Here is a 22,453-nt window from a genome sequence, read left to right on the forward strand (position 1 = left end):
TTGATTCTGGCTGAAAGATAGGATGCTGGAGCTTTTAAGGTATAAAAACCTACCTGCACATGTCCTGACATCTGGCATCAGAGCATAGCCATCACTGCAGCTGCACTCATAGCTGCCTTCTGAGTTAGTGCAGTGGGTGTCACAGCCTCCATTCATTATCATACACTCATCAATATCTGGGGAAGCAATACTGGTAGCAGTAAGTCTACTTTTATAAGAAATAAACCATATTCTCTTTACATTTTACATGAAACAGTTTATGAGTGGTTCCATTTTGAATTTTTATTCTCATTCTACTGTCTCTGATTCACATTTTGTTCATTTTTCCCTCTTTCAACTGCTTGTTCCTCTGTGGGAGCAAGTGGCTATGTTAAATGTCGATTTTCTTCCTGTGTGTTGCTAGGGGTGTGGAAAAAAGCACAAAAAAAACAGGAAGGGGAAGGGGAAGGGGAAGGGGAAGGGGAAGGGGAAGGGGAAGGGGAAGGGGAAGGGGAAGGGGAAGGGGAAGGGGAAGGGGAAGGGGAAGGGGAAGGGGAAGGGGAAGGGGAAGGGGAAGGGGAAGGGGAAGGGGAAGGGGAAGGGGAAGGGGAAGGGGAAGGGGAAGGGGAAGGGGAAGGGAAAGGGAAAGGGAAAGGGAAAGGGAAAGGGAAAGGGAAAGGGAAAGGGAAAGGGAAAGGGAAAGGGAAAGGGAAAGGAAAGGAAAGGAAAGGAAAGGAAAGGAAAGGAAAGGAAAGGAAAGGAAAGGAAAGGAAAAGGAACCTTGAGAAACTTCAAGTTTGAAATGTAGAACAAATTAATATTTTTTTTATAAAGAACCGTAACAAGCAAATAAAAAACCCTCTCAGTACTGCTGTTCTCCTTTGCAACGGGTTGATATGCTGGCAACTACATAATTCAGTATTATTATAGTGAAGTATTTAAGACATGCATATGATAAGGAGAAAAAGTGAAAGAGAAACCATCAGTGCATGGGGCTTTTCTTGCTTGATCAAGAAATCTAGCAGTATTTTCTGGTTGTTAGCTCAAGCCTCTGATTTTAATGGAGTAGTACAGTAAGAATAATTCCTCACAAAGTGTTCTGCAGAGTTCAGTATAGCAACCATCTTTTTACACCTTCTTTGTATTTCTGAGTCCACAATAGTTCATGATAACCCTCATAGCAGATGAGAAGACAGCCCTGACTATTTTCAAAAGGAAGGTATGAAATTAAATAAAAACAAGGACAGACGGAACAATGGAGCTGAAGCACAAAGTCACACGTGCAGGTGCACAACACTTGCCTGTGCATCCTTGCCTGTCAGGAGTGGGCTGGTACCCAGAGTCACAGAAGCACTGGTATGTCCCAACCATGTTCACACACTTGCCGTTTCTGCAGAGACTGTCACTCAGCGAGCACTCATTTACATCTGGGGAAGAATCATTCATATCAGTTGCAAGTCAGAATATTTAACAGTTCTGACAGCTCAAATTCCAAGGAGAGTGAGAGGTAATACTGCAAGTTGGTGGCTTTCAGGTTCGTTCAATTTCTTTCTTGTTCTTGGCATGTTCCAGTTCAAGGAATGGAGTTCTGCACAGCACATTTAAACCACTGTCCAAAGATTGATCTTCCCTGATTCACATCTCTGAGCATTAGTTACAGCCTCTGCTGTGGGCATTAATTACCAAGTCTGCTATTTTCCATCAAGAAAATAAGCCAAAGAGATAATACGCTTCTTTTTTGGCCTTTTTTTTTTTCTTTTTTTTTTTTTTTTCTTTTTTTTTCATAATTTTGGTGAATTATGTGCTAAAAGGAGAGATGCATTTCATCGAGGGACAACACTTTTTTGTGACTGATTAAAGCTGCTCCCATGAGTGGTACAGTCCTTTGAGTTGCTAAATAACCCCTAAGAGGCCTACTAAAACATTCTTCTTTGGAATCAACAGCATTACTGAGGATTTTACAGGATTTCAGATTTTGATTTGAAAATACTCATGTAAAGGAGGAACATTTATTTGTTTAAGAGATTCCTGGGACCCACCCTTGCCAGGGACTGGACGTTTTCACAGCAGAAATAACCATTCTCCAAGCTGAAGATTATTGAAACTCACCTAAGCATTCCTCCTGTGATGGTGACAGCTCATGCCCCAGGGGACAGTCACACCGAAAACTCCCCTCAGTGTTCACACAGGTGCCACCTCTGCACAGCAGAGGGTTGCGTTCACACTCGTCTATATCTGCAAAGAAACCATGATGTGCAAATATAAAATCATTACTAAGAGGCAACGAAGAAAAAAGCAATTCCCAGCATCTACAAGTGACGAAACAAAAGGATTGTTTCATGGTGTTGCTCCTTTCCTCATGCTGCACAACAGGGAAAACAAAAAGCTGTAAATTATTATTAACTCTAAAGATGGATATTTTTCCTCTCAAGAAAACCAGAAATTCATTATTTATAATTAGGTATTCAGTGAGACACAAGACACAAGCAAAGGCAGCAACTGTTTGGATGTTGCCCTTTATGAAAATGTATGATTATTTTCTGGTTTTTTTAATGATTCTTAATGCAACCAGACACCTGTTTATGTATGCACTGAAATTGTTCTCTATGGATGCAGTTACGGGGATGTTTGTGTGTCAGTTTTTACCTGAATGGCTCCTCAGTTTGGCAATCCCTGTGTATGCCATGGTGTGGGTGTAAAACACTCTTGTCACAGCTTATAAAGGCAAACTGAACATTTGACTCACAAACCTGATAAAACCAGCTAACACTGCTGGTGAGGATGGAGAGAAATGTGCCCAAAAGATGTTCAAGGTGGAGGATGCACTTACACTTTTGGACTCCGAGGAAAGTCTAGAAGTATCACAATTTGCAGGAAAACAAGCAAAGGTGACAGGAGTCTAAGTCAATATTTTTTAAGGTGACCAGTAACTTTTGGTGTCTCCAGATCTATTCTTACAACTTTAAATAGGTTAAAGAGATGTAATTTTTTTCCAGAAAATGCTGTGAGAATTTCTTGAGTCCTAGAAGAATCAATGAAAAGGGAATGACACTGCTTTTGAAACTTCAGATTTCTATTCCTAGCTTTACCATATATTTGGGTACCCCATCAGCAGTTTTTAAATGAATTGTGTGAAGAGTTGCTGCTATTCTAAAACAACTGTACAGAATAAGCGTCTCTTAAGGGTATAAGTAATTAGCATAAAGAACAAGCAAGGCTATAGACTTAATTCAGTTATCTGTCCTATAAACTGCATGTCTGACTCATGTGCTCATGAAGTCACAATAATGACACATCTGAAGTGTCAGTGTGGCAGAGTTTGTACAGTTCAGAGAACAGCCAGGCTTTGCACAGCAAATGGAGTCTCCAGGGCACCCTGGCAACACTTACCCATGCAGTTCTTCATCATCATAAATCCACTTTCGTAGCCAGCAAAGCACTCACACTCAAAGCTGCCAGGAGTGTTGACACAAGCACCACTTCCACACAAGTCTGGGGAGATCCTGCACTCATCAATGTCTGTTTCATAGCAGTGGAGAGGTAGAAAAATCAAACTGGGTTTAAGGTTATCCTGCTTTTCACAGAAATGAACACTTGGCTACTATAAATCAAGTCTACAGAAATCATATACAGTATGCAAATCAAAGACAAAAACAAATTACTTATAGAAAAATCTGATTATGTGAAACAGTCCATGAAAGATTCGTAAGGTTGTGTCTTCAGAGCTCTCAGGTCCCAATAAACTGTGCAAGAAGTCCGCCTCTATTAAGTGTAATTTAAGGTTAGATTCTTAAGGAAATAATTAAGTGTAAGAAATTACAAGATGTCATTGTCACAGAGGTATCAACTGACTCCACGACTACAGTGCCATTGATTATCATTTGATTATTATGAAGATACTTATCCAGTCATAGCATTATAAGCTTACATACACCCTTTCCATTAGGAATTAGTTCCTATAAAAACCAAATTTACAGTTCATTGGTTGTCTTGTTAGTTAAGTTTGAATGAAACTTACTGTGGAAAACTATAGCAAAAAAGACAGAGGAGCTCTTTTTAAATCACACTGGTAGTGAGTCAGAAATCTAAAGAGAAATTTTAATGTGGATATGATCCAGTGAAACAGGTCAGTGCTGCAGGAGAGGACTTTGTGTCACTGCCCATGGACAGGTTTCTGCTGGATGATGACAGTTCAGTCCTCACAGATGTGTGGAGGTGCCAGACCCACGTGGCAGATCAGGGGCATTACTGAGCATCTGGGCTCCTACAAGCATTATAAACACTTTTCCACTAATTTAAAACAAGCAAAAAAGTCATCTATTTAAAAAAAACCTGTTTCTCTACGGCTGCTCAGTGGAATAATTTCATCACCACGGAACAAAAGAAAAAAAAAAGCTTTTCCAGGGAGTTTTCTGACCTATTCTTGTTAGCTTAGAAATAAAATTTGTTAAATGCATTTTCCATCAATGCAATCACTGTAAAAACATGGAAATCACCAGCTAGGGCAACATTAGCATCCAGACCAACCTCAGTGAACATGCCTTACCACCCACACTTCATAGTTATTACGCAGACACACTCACGGACGCCTGTATGTTGTAACAAAACCTCCTTCATTTTCAGCACAGAGCCACCCACAATGCAGGCATCCAAATTCTCACAGCCAAAGAACTGCCAAGCTTATCTTCAGATTTTCCAGACAGTAAAGAACAAAATCCTAAACTTCTAAATTAAAAGCACGTGTCTGTATCTTCTTGAGTTAATGTTGCACTGGTCTCAGAATTGCAGAGGTGTCTTTATGTGTCCTCAGCCATCAAATCTTAAAGAAAATTAACTTGCAGTCTCTAAGTCATTTGGTAATACAATGACCAAGAGAGTAAGGAATGTAAATTAAGATAATCTCTGTGTTAGAACATTAAACTTGGCTTCGCTCATGATCCTTATTGATTTTTCAGGTTGTACTGATATAGCATGACCTGAGCATCTCAGACACCAATTATAAAAAGAGAAAAGTGTTGCATGTATTAAATAAGCAGTTTCTGAAAGGGAAACTTGAGACAATTGGCCATTCTGTCCAAAGATTAATGAAGGAAATGAATGGCATTAAGTTTCCAGATCACCAAGCTACGCCACGAGAGCAGGTCCCTCTAAAAAGCCCCAGGGATGTGGCGGAGTCCCCATCACCGGATGTTTCCAAGATGGACAGGGTGCTAGATAATCTCATCTGGGCTCCCTTTCCTCACAACTGGTTGAAAGAGCTGGTCTTTTCAGGTTCCTTTCAACCAGGACTATTCCATGATTCTCGGGAAAGCTGTGGAAAATGCAAGACTTACTCACCTGTACAGTTTCTTTCCTCCATATCTAAAGTGAACCCACTGTTACATCTGCATTTGAAACTTCCAATTGTGTTTCTACATTTACCATTCATGCACATGCCAGGGAACACTTTGCATTCATTGATATCTATTAATAAAAACAAAGAAAAGAACATTCTTAAGCACAAGGATATATGGAATTAATGGGAATTTCCTGTTTGTTTTTACCAATTTTACTGAGCATAAAAGGCAGGGTTTGGGTTAGAAGGGGCATCCCTGGGGATTTGATTGGAAGGGAGATGTTTCCCTGCCTTTTGGACTATTTGTGCTTTCTTTGCTTCACAATACCCAAACCAGTCACTAAAAGTTTATGTTTATCGGCAGTCAAAGAAATTCAGTGATATTCTCTGAGCTGAAATTCTGGTACTTGTATTGCTCGCTTTGTGATAAAATCAATTTTCCTGGTATTCCTGAGCCAGCTTGTAAAACATGCAACTATTACCTGGTTGATTTGGTTTGATTTTTAAATTGAGACTGCCAGAGTTGTAGCTGGAGCTCAGTTTTCAAAATGTTATTTTTCCTTCTGTAGAATATCAAGTGAAATGTTTCACCTCTCCTCAATGCTGGCTGACATAAACTGTTAAGGGATTGTCTTAGGTTACAATGTAAGATGTAATCAAAAGGATGTCTTCTATCCCCATCTGTTAAAACCATGTGGGTCAGTGTTCTTTATCTCTTCCATGACACATCCCTGATAACTCCCTGTGGAGATATTTTTATGTTAATGGGCCACCAAGCCTCACTGCATGACTCATAAAATGACATCATCCCATTGTGAGATGCTCCGCCCCGGGGGAGGAACCAAGCATTCCTGCCAGGATATAATCTGAGATTCTGAACACCACAGTCAGCCTTACCTACTGGATTCCCAGAGGACAAGAGCTACATAACCACCACTGGACCTTCAGAGGAGGACCAGACCTTTCTACAGGATCACCGCTTCGACAGAACCATTTCTATCAATTCAAAGAGGACCGCAGCCACCATTTAATCGGACTGCTACCACCACCCTGCCCAGCAGGGTGTCAGGTCATATCCTGACTCTGTCTAAGCCAGTGTTTCTGTATTATTGCCTTGTTATACATATATTAGTAAAGAACTCTTATTCCTATTTCCCATATATTTGCCCAAAGCCCCTTAATTTCAAAATTATAACAATTCAGAGGGAAGAGGGTAACATTTTCCATTCCGAGGGAGACTCCTGCCTTCCTTAACAGACACCTATCTTCAAACTAAGACAAGGATCTTGCACAGGACAAAGCTGAATGAATTTTTCCTACACTCTGTGATATAATTTGCTGAAGAAATGTCCTTAACTGAGAAACATCTTCGATGAAATAAACATCAATCTCCTATGTTTTCCTGCAAATGGAACACAACAGTGGTCCAAATATGAAGGCAGAAACAGGAAGCCAAACCTCAGAAAATCTCAGCCTAGACAATATTTATAAAATAATTATTAATTAACTTTTTTAACTAAACAAATGTTGATAAAATTATAATTATAATTGTTGTTGTTATTTTCCTTGTTTGTTTAGTAAAGCACCAATGAAATTCAAGAGCTTTGCCTGAGATTAACAACTCCTGAAAATTAGAGTTAATAAATTGGTGAACTTATGGTGAAGCAGAGCTCCAATCTGTTATAGTTTTCTCAAGCAACTCAAACTATTTCAAGACAAATGTTTCAGAATGCATTCTCAAAAAAAAAAAAAAAATACGAACACATTTCTGCATCACCTCTGCTTCTGCACACAGAAATCTAGTTTTTCTTCTCAGATTTTAGCCATCTAAAGTAACTTGGGTCTTTTGTCTTAACATTTTCCAGCCTATTCTGTTTTGTTTTTGCTTTACAGGAGGTGAAGCCAGCAAAAACTGGACAAAATGCTTTTATCTACTCCTTTATCACTGCAGATCCTTGTTGTCACTGCCCTCATAATCATAATGCAACAGACATCCTCTCCTTTTCATCACTTACTGATTCTTCAAACCAGAGAAAGAACCCATCCTTCTTCAATCTCTCAGAGAGCCCTGGTCAAATTTTAGTAATAGTTTATGTTTATGTCTAAAATCCTTGACTTCACAGATCTTCATCCGACCCTCTCTGCAAAGCACAGCGTTAAAAAAGGTGCACATTTTCTGTTATTGCTGTAATTCAGAGCTCCTCTCCCTTCAGGAATTTCCTTTTTCTCCTTACGCCACTCAGACTTTGCACCTTTTCCTCTCAAGCTCCCACGAAAAGCAGAGAATTCCCCCACCTGTAACATCAGCTCTTCCAGGCAAATACCTTTACCACATTTCTCAAGCACCCAACAAACAGTCCTAAATCCTGGAATTTCCTCAGGATACTCCCTTGGATGCACCTGTAATTGACACTTTACCGTGCCATAAAGTGAGTATCTCCTGATTGGAGAGAATTTGCTGAAAGTCCTTGCAAGGAGTTTGAGAGATAAAGTCTCCTTTAGTTTCAATGCTTTCAGATAGTTGTTTATTAAGTCTTATCAGAGGAACTGAGCCACTAGCGTGACCCAGGTACAGCACAGAAGGAAGAAAAGTAGGAGTGAGGCCAATTATCAAGATTTACACAGCCTTTTAAAGATATTTTAACCAATAGTTACTAAAAATGTACATTATTTTCCACTTTCTTACCAATTATTCAGAAACACGACTAGGAACTGAGGAATTTTCTATCCAGTCAATCCAAACTACTTTTACTGCAGAACATGGAGTAGTAGAAGAAGGAGAAGAAGGTTTAGAGAACAACAACAATCCTCCATTTTGATATTTTTTACTCTTATCTATTTACTATAAAGAGAAGCCTAAAACCTCTAAATTTTTCACCCTGTGACAACCTTACATAGTAGTCTGTCACCTAATTCACACTACTGTATTTTCTAGTTCTTGAGTCTGACTGTTGGTAATTTTTTCCAAGGTTTGAAGCTAAAACAGTGTTGTTCAGGGGGGTAAGAACCCTTAAAAACAGGCAGAGAAATATTCTCGGCACTCTGGGTTCCTACACTTAATTAATTCTCAGACACAAGAACGAACGCTCACCTTTGTAGAATGGCCTGCCAGTCAGAACATCCCCCCTCTTGGAGAAGCCAGGGCCCCTGGGGCACAGAGCCTGGTGCTCCTTGGTGCCGGGCATGGGGCAGCGCTCGCAGTCGGAGCCCCAGGCAGCCCCCACGGCGCAGCAGCAGGAATCCATCCAGAACCTGCCGGGCACGGGCTGCACGCACTCGTCCTCATCCCACTTCAGGTAGCACTGCTCCATGCGAATATCTGCACGTTTCAGAGAAAAAACAGGCATTTATCCCTCTTCTCAGCTGTTTCTCAGGCACAAGCACACATAATGCTTAGCTTCTGCTCAAGACTCTGCATTTCTGTAGTGTTCAGCCATGTGAAGTTGCTAACACTGCACTATACTTAAATTTCTGGATCTTTCTTGTACCACAAAAAAGTAGAAGAATTTCCTTCATTGTCCCCCAACATCAAGATATACCCTTACCCCCTCATGCAGGTTTCTATGTGTTTTAGGTTTCTATGTATATTTGACAGGACAGACACACGTATTTCTTTACTGTACCAGATACTCTCACTTATAAAATGACCCTTTTGTGGCTCTTGTGGTAAAAAAACAAATTCCTCCCTATATTTATGTTACTAAATTAATAGTACAGTGAATATAGATTAAAAATAAAAAAACCTGATTGTTGTTACGCTTACTTTAAACCCAGTTAGAAGGAGAAAACAGTAGGGTTTCCAGAAAAGTTAATTATTATGCTTATTATACTCAAGGGTCCATCCTATTTGCAGCAAAGGAGGTCAACCAAAAGACAGATCAACCAAGTGTGCAAGCAAAATGTTGTACTTGTGTACCCAAATGCCAGGAAAAGAACCACACACAGGCCTGTGCACTGAAAAAATGACCAATTTGCACCAGCATATTTGTGCTCACCATCCATCACCCAGGACACTGCTGTTCCTGAACAGGAGTCAGAGCAGGGACAGCACTTTAGCACAGCCTAGTGACTGCACTGAGGGCAAAACAAGCCTCAAAACAAATGCATTCCTCGAAGGAATTATTAGCTCTTCTCTAAACTGGCACAGATATCTTAGCAGGCGTATTATTTGGGATAACTCAGAAATAAACCACGCTTTCTTTCAAGCCCCTGGAAGAACGATTTTGGAGAGATGCTGGACAGAGCTGAAGAGGAGGGAAAGTGGGGTATGCTCTTACCTAAACACACTCGCCCCGTCCCGTCCAGGGTCAGCCCCTCGGGGCACTCGCAGTGAAAGGAGCCTCTGCTGTTGATGCACCGCCCATTGGGACAAACCCCCGGGAAAACCTCACACTCATTTATGTCTGTGGGGACACAAAGAGTTCGGTTACCTCCTGACCCCACCAGGAGAGCTGCAGCTTTATGGAGAACTTAAGTGACAGGAAAGAAACAACACAGTAAATCTCCTTTTTTCACATTTTCAAAGGGGGGGAGGGGGGGGGAAGTCTTGAGTAAGAAGCAAAAACTTCACCTTCACAGGTAACACCCTTCACTCTGGCAAATCCTCTAGAGCAAGCTGTGTCTGGAATCAAGCCAGAAAGAAATTGTTACTGCTTTAGAGTGACAGGAAGGTAGCAGCAGAAGATTTAAAAATAAATGTATCTTCAGAATTCCCTAATAATTTGACTGTGTAAGGCAGGGAGTATTCTAGCCTCAATCAGGAAAAGTATTGACTCATACATGCAACTTAAACTAAGTGAATAGTTGACAAAATTAACTCCTACACCATTACTTTCTCATGTGCTTTCCTTAGTGAAATGATCAGCATCTCATCAGATCAGTCTCTGCAGTCACATGTAGCTAAAAGGTAAAATTCCTTCCAGAGGCCTGAAGATTTACAACTGTAGTAACATCAATTATCAGCTTTTTTTCCCCCACCAAAGCTGAATAATGGATCTGAGCAATGAGATTACTTTATGATAGGCATGTAAAATGTAGCAATCATAGAGGGATTTGAGAGCTTGCTGAAATTTAACTAGTTACAGAATGGGAAATTCAGGGCCCAAATGCACTCAATCTGAGCTAATTATCTGTCCAGATTGATTAGGTTTTGAGCAGTTTTACCAGTTTAACCTGACCATGCTGCTTCCTGAAGTCCAAAGGAATATCTTCGCTGCACTGCACAGCTAAGAGCTCTGCTGGATGCTGCTTGCACTCTGCTTGTTAGTGGGGATACACATGCCCACAGTAACAATCAAGAATAAGAGGATAAAACATCCTGACACCAGTTCAGCTGCTAGTGGCATTATTCAACCTTAAGGGCATCAGTATTTTTGCCATAAACTAGAGTACAGCTAGCATTCCTGCTTCCAGCTTCCAGAACTAGCCCTGCAATCTCATAGTAGTACTATTCTGCAATCCATAGTGGTACATAAGCTCTGTGTTTGAAAAGAGCTGGGGAAAAAGTGTTAACAGCCCACAGCATAAAAGGTCCTCCAGAATCTTACCAGATATTTCACTTTACTGTTTTAGTCCTTTATCTCTCTATGCCAGTCAATACACAGTCCTTGTGGAGATGAAACATATTGTAACCATTAAGAGGTTTATTCACCCGTTATTTCCTGGTATGCTTCAAAGTTATTAGAATGGTCTCTGATGGTGGAGATTGCAAGTCATGCTAAATAAGACAAGTTATTTTCATAGGGGTTTTTTGGGGGGAGTGGTTTCCATGATTTTTGTTTGTTTTGTTTTGGTTGGTTGCTTTTTTTGTTTAGTTTTTTATTTTTACATACAGAGACTACAAGAATCTACTAGTGGTACTTCTTCCCTTCTCCCAAAAAATGCAGGGTATTAGAGCCTACCCAATTCACACCGTTCACATGGGCTGCCCCAAGCTGCTCCTAAGGTAGCACAGCATTCAGATTTCAGTGTGGCACCATTGATGTTGACTTCACAGTGGCTGTCTCGGATATTAAGCCAGCAAGTCCCCTTCAGGCTGTCTGCAAGAGAACAGAAAACAAAAACAATACACAGTTGTCACAGCCAAAAGAGCTGGCATGCTACGTCCATGACACCAGCAGGCAGAGTACCAAGGGAGCACAAGCTGTCTTTTAAAACAAGTAAGAATAATTTTGTACGCATTTTAGCTTAGAACCGGTGTAAAGGGATAGCACTATCACTAAAAGTGAGCAACAAAGCACACTGCTTGAAGCATTTTACAATCCAGGTCCCACAGCTGGCAGAGGTCTTCCAGACACTTGAGTGGATTTATTCGTTTAATTCATCTAGTGATTGATCCATCTAAAATACACAAGTTACAACAAGAGCAGAGATCCCAACCTGGGACTGCCTTTCCCAGGTGACTGCCTGAACCCTTTCTGAAATGCAGGTGCTCTTGTGTCTCTTGAAGGTGAGCCTGCAAGGGTGTAAGGAAATCTAAAAAAAAATATATATATTGTGGGTAGGAGTGTTCTATATTATTTTAGGGGCCTGATTCTGCTGCTGCATTAGCTACACTTTGAACACGCCTGTTAAGCTGTATTCCACTCTCTGCTCCTGAGGACTCAGGCCCAGCACATCCATCCCCTGAGTTACAGCCAGGCTGGAAACCCAGACCAGGTCAGGGTAAGCCCATTCCGGGGAGTTCCCAGCTCCATCAGGCAGCAGCTTCTCTCTTCTGCCATGGGCCAGAAAGCCCCTGTGCAGAGAGAAGACTTTTAGTCAAACTGTTGTCTCTGCTGCCTGAAATGCTCTGAAAGTCCTTTTTAGATACCCAAATCTCCAAATCTTAAAATCTATTATTTCAGTGCCTGAGTAATTTTTTGAAACGTCAGTCAGATCTCAAATCAGGTACATACTTTACAAGTTGTATCTTCTGCACCTTTGCTTGCTACCTTTACAAAGTTACACTCAAATGGTACAACATTTCTTGAGGCAGGCAACAAGCTTGGTGATCAGACAGCAAAAGCAGCCTGTAAGGTTAGACCCAAATTGGGAGATCAGCCTGGGCAGGGTTTTAATGCAGTTGCATATTCAGAGTGTAAAGCTAAGCAAGTGACCCAGACAAATTTAGTTTGATGACAAATGGGAGACTAGGACTTGGGTTTAAGATTTACTTATATTACGTGTGCAGAAGGCCAGATGCATTACTAGTACCTCACGTTGAGGAACAATGTGCTTAAGACAGAAGAATCATTCCAACTTATTTTTTTCCAAACAGCTTCAACTTTTCTACAAAATCATCATGCTAAAAAATTATATGGACCACAGGGAGCACAACCTTTCTTTGGTTAAAGCAACAGAAAAAAACTCTCCCAAGAATGTGACTGAAATCAGCCCCAGAAACTGGGCAGGGAATTTCATTAATATTTAAGTGTAAACCAGTTGTATTATTTAGGTGAACATTGGCCTCAAACACGTGGGACAGAGCTCCACAGTTGAACAAGTGCAGAAATACAGAGCTCAATATTATTTCCTTTTACTAGTGAACTTTATAGGAGGGAAAAATCAAAACCAGTATCTCAAAAATTATTTGAATTCTACTAATTAGCAGGTGCCTCTGCTCATACCAGCTGCATCCACATTATCCTGCCAAAGTCTGCTTGTCTTATCTTTTTCAGGCTTTTCCTTTATTCTGCATCCTCTCTTTTGTCCAGACAAAATCTTTGGTGAAAGGGTTATTATGCAACATCATAACATTCCTTCTGTTGCTCTTATCCCTTTGATTCTAACTTGAAGAAGAGTATATGCATACTACAGGCAGATGGCATCTTACTTACTGGGCACTGTATGCGCTCCACGAATCTTGACTAAAATCTGTATGAAAAGCATGTAACAGTGGATATTTCAAAAAGCACAAATGGCAGTAACCCTAAGGTATGGGCAATTCCCAAAACAGCAACGAAACACTTGTATACTTCAAATATACTTCAAAAACAATTCCACTTTTCTTCCCCTCCACAAATATGGTCCTAATATTGCAAAATCTGCCCATGTGCAAGCAAAATATGTCAATATTATTGCAGAAAGTTTTTACTGTAACTGCTGAACTTAAAACACTCATTTGCTAAAGGTTTTGGTACAAATGCTGTGAATTGCATTCTGACTGTAATTTGAGCAAGGCATTTTTCTCTCTGCCCAGGAAAGCTCACAGAAGGAGACAAATGGCTTACATCTATGCTGAATAATGTGGTACTGATTCTGGTTCTGACACGAGAGCAAGTTTGAAAGTAAAGAAAAAGCTAGTCAGAATCTGACACTACCTTACTTTGATTAGTCCTAAGTAGAATACAAATAAATCCTAAACTGCCATACTATTTTAGCCCTTCAGTTATGTTTTGGAATAAGGTATCTGTTGTTACAGCAGTGCTTTACAGAGGCAGTCTGATAAAAAAAAAAAAAAAAAAAAAATTAGGATCAATATACAAGTCTTTCTCTACAGTGGTAACGGGAAAATCAACTTGAGATTTAAAATGGCATACATATGACAAGAACATTTGTAAGTTTTTCCACACAGCAAATCAACCACCTGTAGCCTCCAGCCTCTCACTCACTTTTCAATAACCCAGCCTGCCCTCCTCTCAAGGCTTCAAATGCCAATGAAATTTCGTCCAAGGTGAAAAACTGGGCTCTAGCAGTAACAATCTGTATGTCTTGCATCAGCTCTACTTCTGACCCTTCTGTCTTAACATATTCACACTTGCAGTACAAAAACATTGTTCCTAAGACAATTTTTGTCAACATGAAAAACTAATGATTAGGCTCACAGTATGTAGCTGGATCCTGTTCTTCAGTTTTCATCTGACTACTCAGCTACTTTTTTTGGTTTGTTTATATTTTATGTAATTTATCACTGCTATCCAGGCCTCACACTGTAAACAATCCAATGAAAACCATTTGCAAAGTAAATCCAGAACACTGTTGTAATTAGGCTCTTGGTGAACTTGTGGCCCCTTTGGATGTGAGAACAAAAGAAAATTAAAAATAAGAGGTACAAAAAAGCATAGGTTAGTGTGGTTATATCAAGAAATTAGCACAACATGAACAGAAAAAAAAACAATAATAAACTTCACCAGCCAGTGATGTTACAAGGAAATATAAGAGAAGGCTTAGGCACAAAAGTAACATTCACTTAAAAAAAATATGAAGGCATGGAAGAATTCCACCATTAAATAGAAACTTGAGTCTTTGCATTCATTTTTCCATCTTAAGAAAATCCTGACAAGGCAGGAAATTTGAATGAAAAATGCCAAACAAATCCATCTGAAAACAAAAGTAACATTTAAAATTAGCATCACTCACTTACTAATGACACCCAGTTATTAATGACACCACATCCAGCTGGAGCACCACACATATCCTACAATAATTTCAATTATGGTACAGAAATAGTATGAAACAATGGCAGCTTATGAAGACCTGCAATGTGTAGATAACTGCAATCCTTTGAGTTTTCTTGAAAGGCAAGGAAAAAACCATAATTAATAAATGGCTTCAGGTGATAATGCCAATGACATCCTGCAAGCAACTGTTGCTGCTTACTCCAATAAAATCTCTGCAGCATTCTGCTTTTTTCCCAATAGAATAATCAAAGGACACTAAAATTTATATATATATGTAGAATATGTGTGTACATATATATATATATATATATATGTATTTATTTATAAAAAGGGAAAATAACAGGAGGAAGTACCCACCAATACAAATCAGTCCTGTAGGGTCCAACTTGCTGCCGGAGGAACATTCACAGTGGAACGATCCAAGGTTGTTCCTGCAGGCACCATTGACACATGGGCTGCTTTCACATTCATTTATATCTGTAATCCAGAAACAAAGGACTTTATTAGAACTACAGTGTGCTTCTGAGAAGTATTACACAGTAATTTATACTCTCTAAATGCTGTTGTAGGCTATGAGGGGCCAGGACTGCCTGGAATATTTGTCCCTCCACTCCTCCCAGCAAGGCATTCAAAAAGTACAGGGACAGACAGGTAGCCTGTATTTTGAAGTGCACATATTTTGACAGTGTTAATTAAATGGCCCTTTTCTACAAGGACAGTTGATTTCCAACACCATGGACCATAAAGTTCTCCAGCATCAATTACAACCGTCCCGTGAGAAAACAAAACTCTTTTTTCACAGAATGCAAATGCATTCCCAGCCACACCATACAGAGCACAAACAAAGTCCTCATTGTTTCTGTCATTTATGGCTCCATGAGAAGAATTAAGAAAACCCTGTCAGAAGCAAAATATCACAATGCTGGCTGCAATTCTCTAGTTATGGAAATGTCGAAGAAATAGGAGTAACTGGAACACTGTAAATGGTACTTCTCTTTAGCCCCTAAATCCTGTTTATTATCCCTGTGAGGTTTTTAAGCCTGTTCACATGCAAGAATAGGACCCCTGCAGACAGCATTATTTGCTGATTTTTTTTTAAAGTGGAATCAGTTTAAAGATTAAAACAACACTAAAAAATTCTCTCCAAAGAGAATTGCTGATGCACATTCACCATTTCTTCCTGAACCCAACCAATTTATTTTTTTTATATGGGTCCTGAATTAAGTTGTACATTCTAATCCAAACATTTCCTTTTGGCAGGCTAGAAGTAAAAAAATGTTTAGTGCTTGCTTATACGTGCTAGCAATAATATCCATAAATTAAACCAGCTTAATTTAAATTAATTATAACCTTAGCAGTATCTAGCTAAGCCCTGAAGATATTAATAACATCAAGAGATCATTTTCAAGGCAAATTGAAATATCTTCTGTATTTTTTAAAATTTTTCTAAGAGTTACTATTTGCTATTTTGATATGATGCATCAAGCCTTCATTTCACTAGAGAGGTACATCACAGGAAGGAATAAGTACTTAAAAATACATCATTTAATAATATGCATATATTATTAGGAAAAAAAAAAAAAGGAAAAAAAAGAAAGAGAGAGAGAGGGATAAAAATACCCAGAAATCGGTAAACTTTGGAAACAGTGGTGTCTCTCTTCATGCCGAAAGAAAGCACTTAATTTAAAACCAGCTTTCACAGATCCTTTACTTAATGGACTTATCTACAAAGAGCAAACAGGACTTGTCTTTGACTGTCAGCAACTTTCTGAACAACGACAGAGCTTTATGTTTCTGAAGCCTACTCTCAAACTGTGGATCGCCCATTTTACAGATTAATCATACACAGATGCAGAGATATAAAAGCTAAGAGGCTTTATCAGGTCAGGACAATGTGCCTCATTGTTAGTTCTGAGAATAAGCTACAAGTCCCTCTGTATCCAAGCTGGCAATCCAGAGTCCTCACCAGCAATTATCTGCTCTGCACCAAGGCCTTCTCCTCCCTGTGAATATATTTTATACTCTATTGTCTCCGTTTTTATTACCCAAGGAATGCTCCCTGCCTCTGTTGCTTCCCACACTCTCCTTCCACCAGCAGCACCTGGTAGTGGGGAGTGGTCTCTCCTGCTCTTGCAGAGAAACCAAATAAATCATAAATCACAGTGACACAAATAAGTGATCTCAAGTATGCACTTTATGTCAAATAATCCTCTGAACAGACATGCTCTGGGAGAAAGACAAACTTTTGCTTCCTCTCCATCTGCCATCTTGCTTTCAGAAGTTTGCCTAGCTTTAAAAAAAGTGAGAAAAAAATTGAGAAGACAGGACAAACTAAAAAAATTGAAGTGATGTGTTCTCTGTCCAATCAATCATGAGTGTTCTTCCCTTCTTTTACAAAGTTGCAGCTTCAGAGAAGTTGCCATGAGGGACCAGGCATCATCTGTGAAGGTATTTAAAGCTGGAAACAGGTGATCTTCATGTAAAGTGTCACATTGTTTTAAGAGCTGGCAGTTCAACCAACCACACAGCTTTGCACAGACACAACCAGTGTGCAATACAAAGTAAAAAGCAGACAGGTGCCACTATCCAAAACATCACTTCAACCTCATTAAGAAAATATTAAGAAGATGCATGAAACTTAAAGTGCCTCACATTTATAGAGGTAATATGAGGTTATCACGCCTATGTTTAATTCTCCCTGGAATTTAGCAGGTTAGGATTGCAATCAATCCTCCTCAAGGGGAAGACTTTTTTTTTTTCAAATTTTCAGATTTTAAACCCAAACCTGACAAAAAATAATTGAGGGCCTCACCTAGAAGCCAATGTTCCCAAAACTACAGCCAAAGAAAGGAAAAAGTGGACATGGAGGGGCCAAAGTTCAACACTTTTTGAAAAGTAGAGGCAGCTCACTTGGCTTCATGGGCCATGTTCTACGCCTTTCTCCATTTGATATGCTTTAACACTATGCTAAGAAAGAAGAAAAAAAAAAAGAAACAAAACCCCAAACCCAATGAATTTGGGTAGTAATAGGCTGATAATAGTGCATTGACTACATCCCAAAACCAGCATCCAGGAAAAAAAAAGATTAAAAGATGATATTAAATGCATTTCAGCATTAGTGCACTGTTGAATAGAGTGAAAAAGAATCATATGCTCATTGTAAACAAACTCCAAAAATTGTTTCCCTCCACCTTCTCACAATAATAATAAATGGTAATTTTTGAAAGAGCAAGCAAGAAACCAAACTGATTTTAACACTATTTTGTATTTTAAAATAAAAACCAGTATGTATGAAGATTTTTGTTGAGGCATGCTTTAAAATGTTTTTTCTCTTAAGTGAAGTGAGTGTACATTGTAAACGTCAGAGAAACAAAAATTGAAACAGTCTGCTGTACATTCCTGGAAATGAACTTCAAAGCACATCTGGTTTACATTTAACTAGTTATGTCACTGGAAACACAAACTAAACCATGGAGCTTGTCATAAAAATCTCAACTTTCACAGACTCTGGAGCCTCAAACCAGTCTCCTACTCCTCACATCAAATTGATAAAAAATTTCAATTGAACTACAAACAAAACCAGTGAAGGGTTTTGTTGTTTCTTCAGAGTTGCTGATGAGAGTCATATTAAAAATATAGTGGCGAGTAATAAGCATCAGAGCATTTTCAGAGCTCAGCACAGAGCTCCTGACTACAGCAGGATTTTACAACTAGTGAACTTGTAACTCCAAAACGAATTACAAGAAACAGGATTTGGGCAGAAAAAGAGTAATTTCTTTCTCTGCTGCCAACCCAGCATTACTACTGCCTACTCAATAGGAGCAAAAATGCAACACATTTAATAGGTTTTACAGACACTTTTACACAAAACCCCTCCTGACCAGCTTTTTTTACCTCACTGGCTAAATTTAGATGTCAACCTAACAATGAGATTAAAGATGTATAACATATTAATAGTATTATTACCCTAAAAAAATAAATCTAAGTTTACTGCTTGAAAATGTAGATACATTTTAATTCGACAAGATTGGCTGGGTTGTTTGCATTCTGGCTTCTCATCCACCTAGCTTTAGGTCACTGTTTTCTGGTCTGATGTTCTTGGTCGTAACACCTCCCCTTACCATACTGTATCAGTTTTTCTATCTAGAAGATTCCTTAAGAAACATGCACATTAAGGGCACACAGTACACTGTTTCCACAGCCAGAAACTTCCTGTGCAGAGACACTAATCACAGAGACATACCCTGAAGAATAAATTCCTTAGCACTGTGGGTAGATAGGCACTGAGACAACTTGGCACAGAAAGCTCTGTAAATCCATGGGGGTTGGCACAAGAAAAGCCCCAATCTGAACAAGTGCTACCCAAGTGCAACATGCAGAAAGAACAAGAACTAACTCTTAAAGGTGACCTGTGAAACCCACATGTATTAAAATATAAAGGAATATAATTTATTTTGCATAGAAGGAGTGAGGAAGTTTTGTATAGAACATGTGAATGACTTTATACCACCAGAACCTAAAGCATTTCCACTTTCCTTTCTATATGTTTGCTTAGCTGTATGGCAGTAACTTCCACCTGATCAATAATAACAAGGAGCTGAGGACAATAACATCTTCCACCACTTCAGAAAAATCTGGGTGATTACACTGGTTCACATAACAAGAGTTTTGCAACAGGAAATTATAGCTTCCCCATCACTCACAGAAATGCAAAACCATTTACTATAAAAACTTTCTAATGATCACAAATGCTGAGATTTACAGACTGTGGAACCAAACAAAAAATAAAGAGGACCACTAAAATTCTACTACACCAAATACTAATTAAGAGTTGGCACATAAGCTAATACATAAAACTTTATTCTTTTTTTGGTACAGCTTTCCATATTTTTTTAAAATTAATTAAAATTTATCATTAGTTTCTGCTATATGACATTTTTTCAGCTTTAACATCTGTGTTAAATAGTAATATAAGAAAGCAATTTTGATTACACTGTAAAAACAAAGGACAATTTTAGTATTACTAGGCAGTAATATCCAGATCCTGGAATGCATCACACATAACAGGATTTGAGCTAGAATTAACTATCACCACAGACTGAAGGGAGAGAATAAGGGAGAAAAGAAAAAGGAGAGTCTGTGATCAAAACAGATGCATTTTCCTAAATGACAGACACGGTGTTCCTGGTACATGGTCAAAGACAAGCACATATTGCCCTCTATTGTAGTTTAAAAATGTTGTAGCTAAGGAAAGGAAAGCATTTTCATATAAAACCAAAATTATTACTTTAAAAGAAATTCAACAGCAATACCCAGCACAATAAAAAGTACTGCATAGAAATTACAGGAGGAATGTGAAGATTTATGCAACATCACAGCTCTCTCTTCTCCTCTGGTATCTCCTGTGATCGTTTCGCTTCGATGTGACACAATAGACAACCAAATGGACACAACTTGCAGGTTCCTCACCTTCACAGGTGTCTGTCTCCGAGCTGAACAGGTAACCCTTGGGGCAGGAGCAGCTGTAGCTGCCCGGGGTGTTCCGGCAGAGCCCATTGTCACACAGCAGCCCGTTCACGGAGCACTCGTCAACGTCTGCAGAGACAGGAGTCAGACCATGACCAAAAATGACAGTTCTTAGCTTCAAAGATCTAATTCATTTTCAGGTTTTTACTGCAAAAATTTCTGTTCTGCCTCTAAAGTTTTGGTTGTTTTTTTTTTTTTTTTTTTTTTTTTACTAGCAAGCTCAAAAATTAGTTAATGGTCAGTCTTAAAAGAATAATTATGTTTTCCTGCAATGACCTTGTCATTAGTGTGTCTACACCATATGAATTCAGGAAGGTCTATTTGCTTTGAAAACAGTATTTTAACTATTTTTTTTAAACACACAAACAGCGGTGTGTTAATTACTGTTCTAACTCTGTTTAATAGGCTAAAATTGTTTTTGTTATCCATGAAGTACATTAAAATCTATCCTGTACAGTTCATGTATGGCAGTCATCTCAAGAGTACACATGTACCTCCCCTCCAGAAGAGCACTGTATTTAAAAAAAAAACTATGATTAACACCAGGATATCAAGCACACTGACTAGGAAAATCCCATATCTTAACATAATTCCCTGAACTTCTCTTAAACTAACTGAAAATAATTCTAATAAAAAGTAAAGTGTCTTCCTCATTGCCCTATTATTAATTCTATGAAAGAAAAAAAAAATCTATCATTTCAAGCCTTTTCTTCTAATGCCCATCACGTGTTACAATAACCTAAGCATATAGAAGAATATTGATAGAGTAAGTATGGATAAATCTGACATTTTATCCTGTTTCAGGGTGTCTCCTCTTTACTGTCTGCTTGAGTTCCCAAACCTAATACTGCAACTGAAATCTTAAATCAAATAGACTTTTAGAGAGCTTTTAAGTTTAAAAATAGAGAAGTGAGAATGCACTATAACTACAATCTGGAGAATTTTGGTTTCCCCAACTACTTTAGATTTTCCAACTTGTGCTTATGAATACATTTAGGATTCAGACAATAAAGCCTAAGTTTCCCCAGATGATGAATCCAAGATTTATGTCTGGCAGCCATGAATTAAAAAACAGCTCTTCTAAACTAACCTGTCCTTAATTTAACTTCATCTGATTTCAACCACGGAAAGGCAGATGGATTTGTAAATTTAAATTTTCAAGAGCAATTTCAGCTTATTGTCATACAATCCTTTAACCCAAACTGCAGCATGATGAATGCTTTATTTCCTTAGAATCTCATAGAATAACTTCAGATTTGGACTGCAATCTGTTGTGATACGCTCTGTAAAAACACAGAACAACATAGCTCATGCTCTAAACCCACTCTGACCTGACAAAAATACTGTCTGCATTCTGACTGATTACCATTTCTATTTCCTGGCATCTCATAATCTATGTCTTTAATTAAAATCTTTCACCCTTTTATCTCTGTGCTCATAATTCAGTTCTTTCATGGAAAAATTCTATCTAAGAGTAAACACTTCTTCACATTCAGTGAGCTTTATCTTTATTTAAGTAAATACATAGATTATACTAGCACTTACCTAGTCCCAAGAGTAACTAGATAAATAAAATCCCTTCCCATAAAATCCACTTGGAGAATGAATAGTACATGAAGCATTTTAAAGAGAAAAACACCAATAATTTTCTGCAGCAGTGCTTTTTCTGACAAAAGGTCATACTTAGGGCTTTAGGAAGTAACTAGCTGTAAAGTTCCTTTATTTGAGCAGATGAAAGGAAACACTTTCTTTACTTTTTGTTTGCTTTGCATCACCAAGAAGGTATGTTTGATACGAAAACTGTACCACAGCTATATGGACCAGGTTTTGCCCACCAGAAATGGTGGGGGTTTGTTGAGCACAAACAGCAGTGACAGGTCAGTAAACCTTTACGTGCAAAATAAACACAGTACTTAAGGACGATACTTTAAGTATCCTGATGGTTTCAGAGAAACTTCCATTAGCTTGTAATTTAACCAAACTTCACATTCCTGCTTAAAATTACAAGGCTATAAGCAACATTATTGTACAATGCACTTGTGGTATAATACACTTTTTTTGGATGTAAGAATTCCCAAAAGAAAAAAAACACTGGATTTCATGTATGACCATGAATAATAAAATTAATTAGATAGAGAACGAAACCTGATGTGTTACCTCCTGCTTACACTTCCCAAACAGCAGTACTCACCCACTAAATGACAGGAAAACATACAGTAAGAATAATAACTAT

At 38.7% G+C, this 22,453-nt stretch overlaps 1 protein-coding gene across 2 annotated transcripts in view; it reads right to left on the reverse strand.

The window, feature by feature from the left end:
* Positions 1-22,453, reverse strand: part of FBN2 (fibrillin 2) — a 118,415-nt gene that overhangs the window by 40,861 nt on the left and 55,101 nt on the right. For both annotated transcript variants that reach the window (XM_048292563.1, XM_048292562.1), the window contains 11 exons: positions 20,164-20,289; positions 15,052-15,171; positions 11,215-11,352; positions 9,885-9,935; positions 9,592-9,717; positions 8,406-8,633; positions 5,317-5,442; positions 3,370-3,498; positions 2,089-2,214; positions 1,281-1,406; positions 54-176 (listed from right to left, as the gene is read on the reverse strand). In XM_048292563.1, coding sequence (XP_048148520.1) covers positions 54-176; positions 1,281-1,406; positions 2,089-2,214; positions 3,370-3,498; positions 5,317-5,442; positions 8,406-8,633; positions 9,592-9,717; positions 9,885-9,935; positions 11,215-11,352; positions 15,052-15,171; positions 20,164-20,289 — 1,419 coding nt within the window. The remainder of the gene's footprint in view (positions 1-53; positions 177-1,280; positions 1,407-2,088; positions 2,215-3,369; positions 3,499-5,316; positions 5,443-8,405; positions 8,634-9,591; positions 9,718-9,884; positions 9,936-11,214; positions 11,353-15,051; positions 15,172-20,163; positions 20,290-22,453) is intronic.

Source organism: Corvus hawaiiensis, chromosome Z (assembly GCF_020740725.1).
Source record: "Corvus hawaiiensis isolate bCorHaw1 chromosome Z, bCorHaw1.pri.cur, whole genome shotgun sequence".
Classification (NCBI taxonomy): Eukaryota; Metazoa; Chordata; class Aves; order Passeriformes; family Corvidae; genus Corvus; species Corvus hawaiiensis.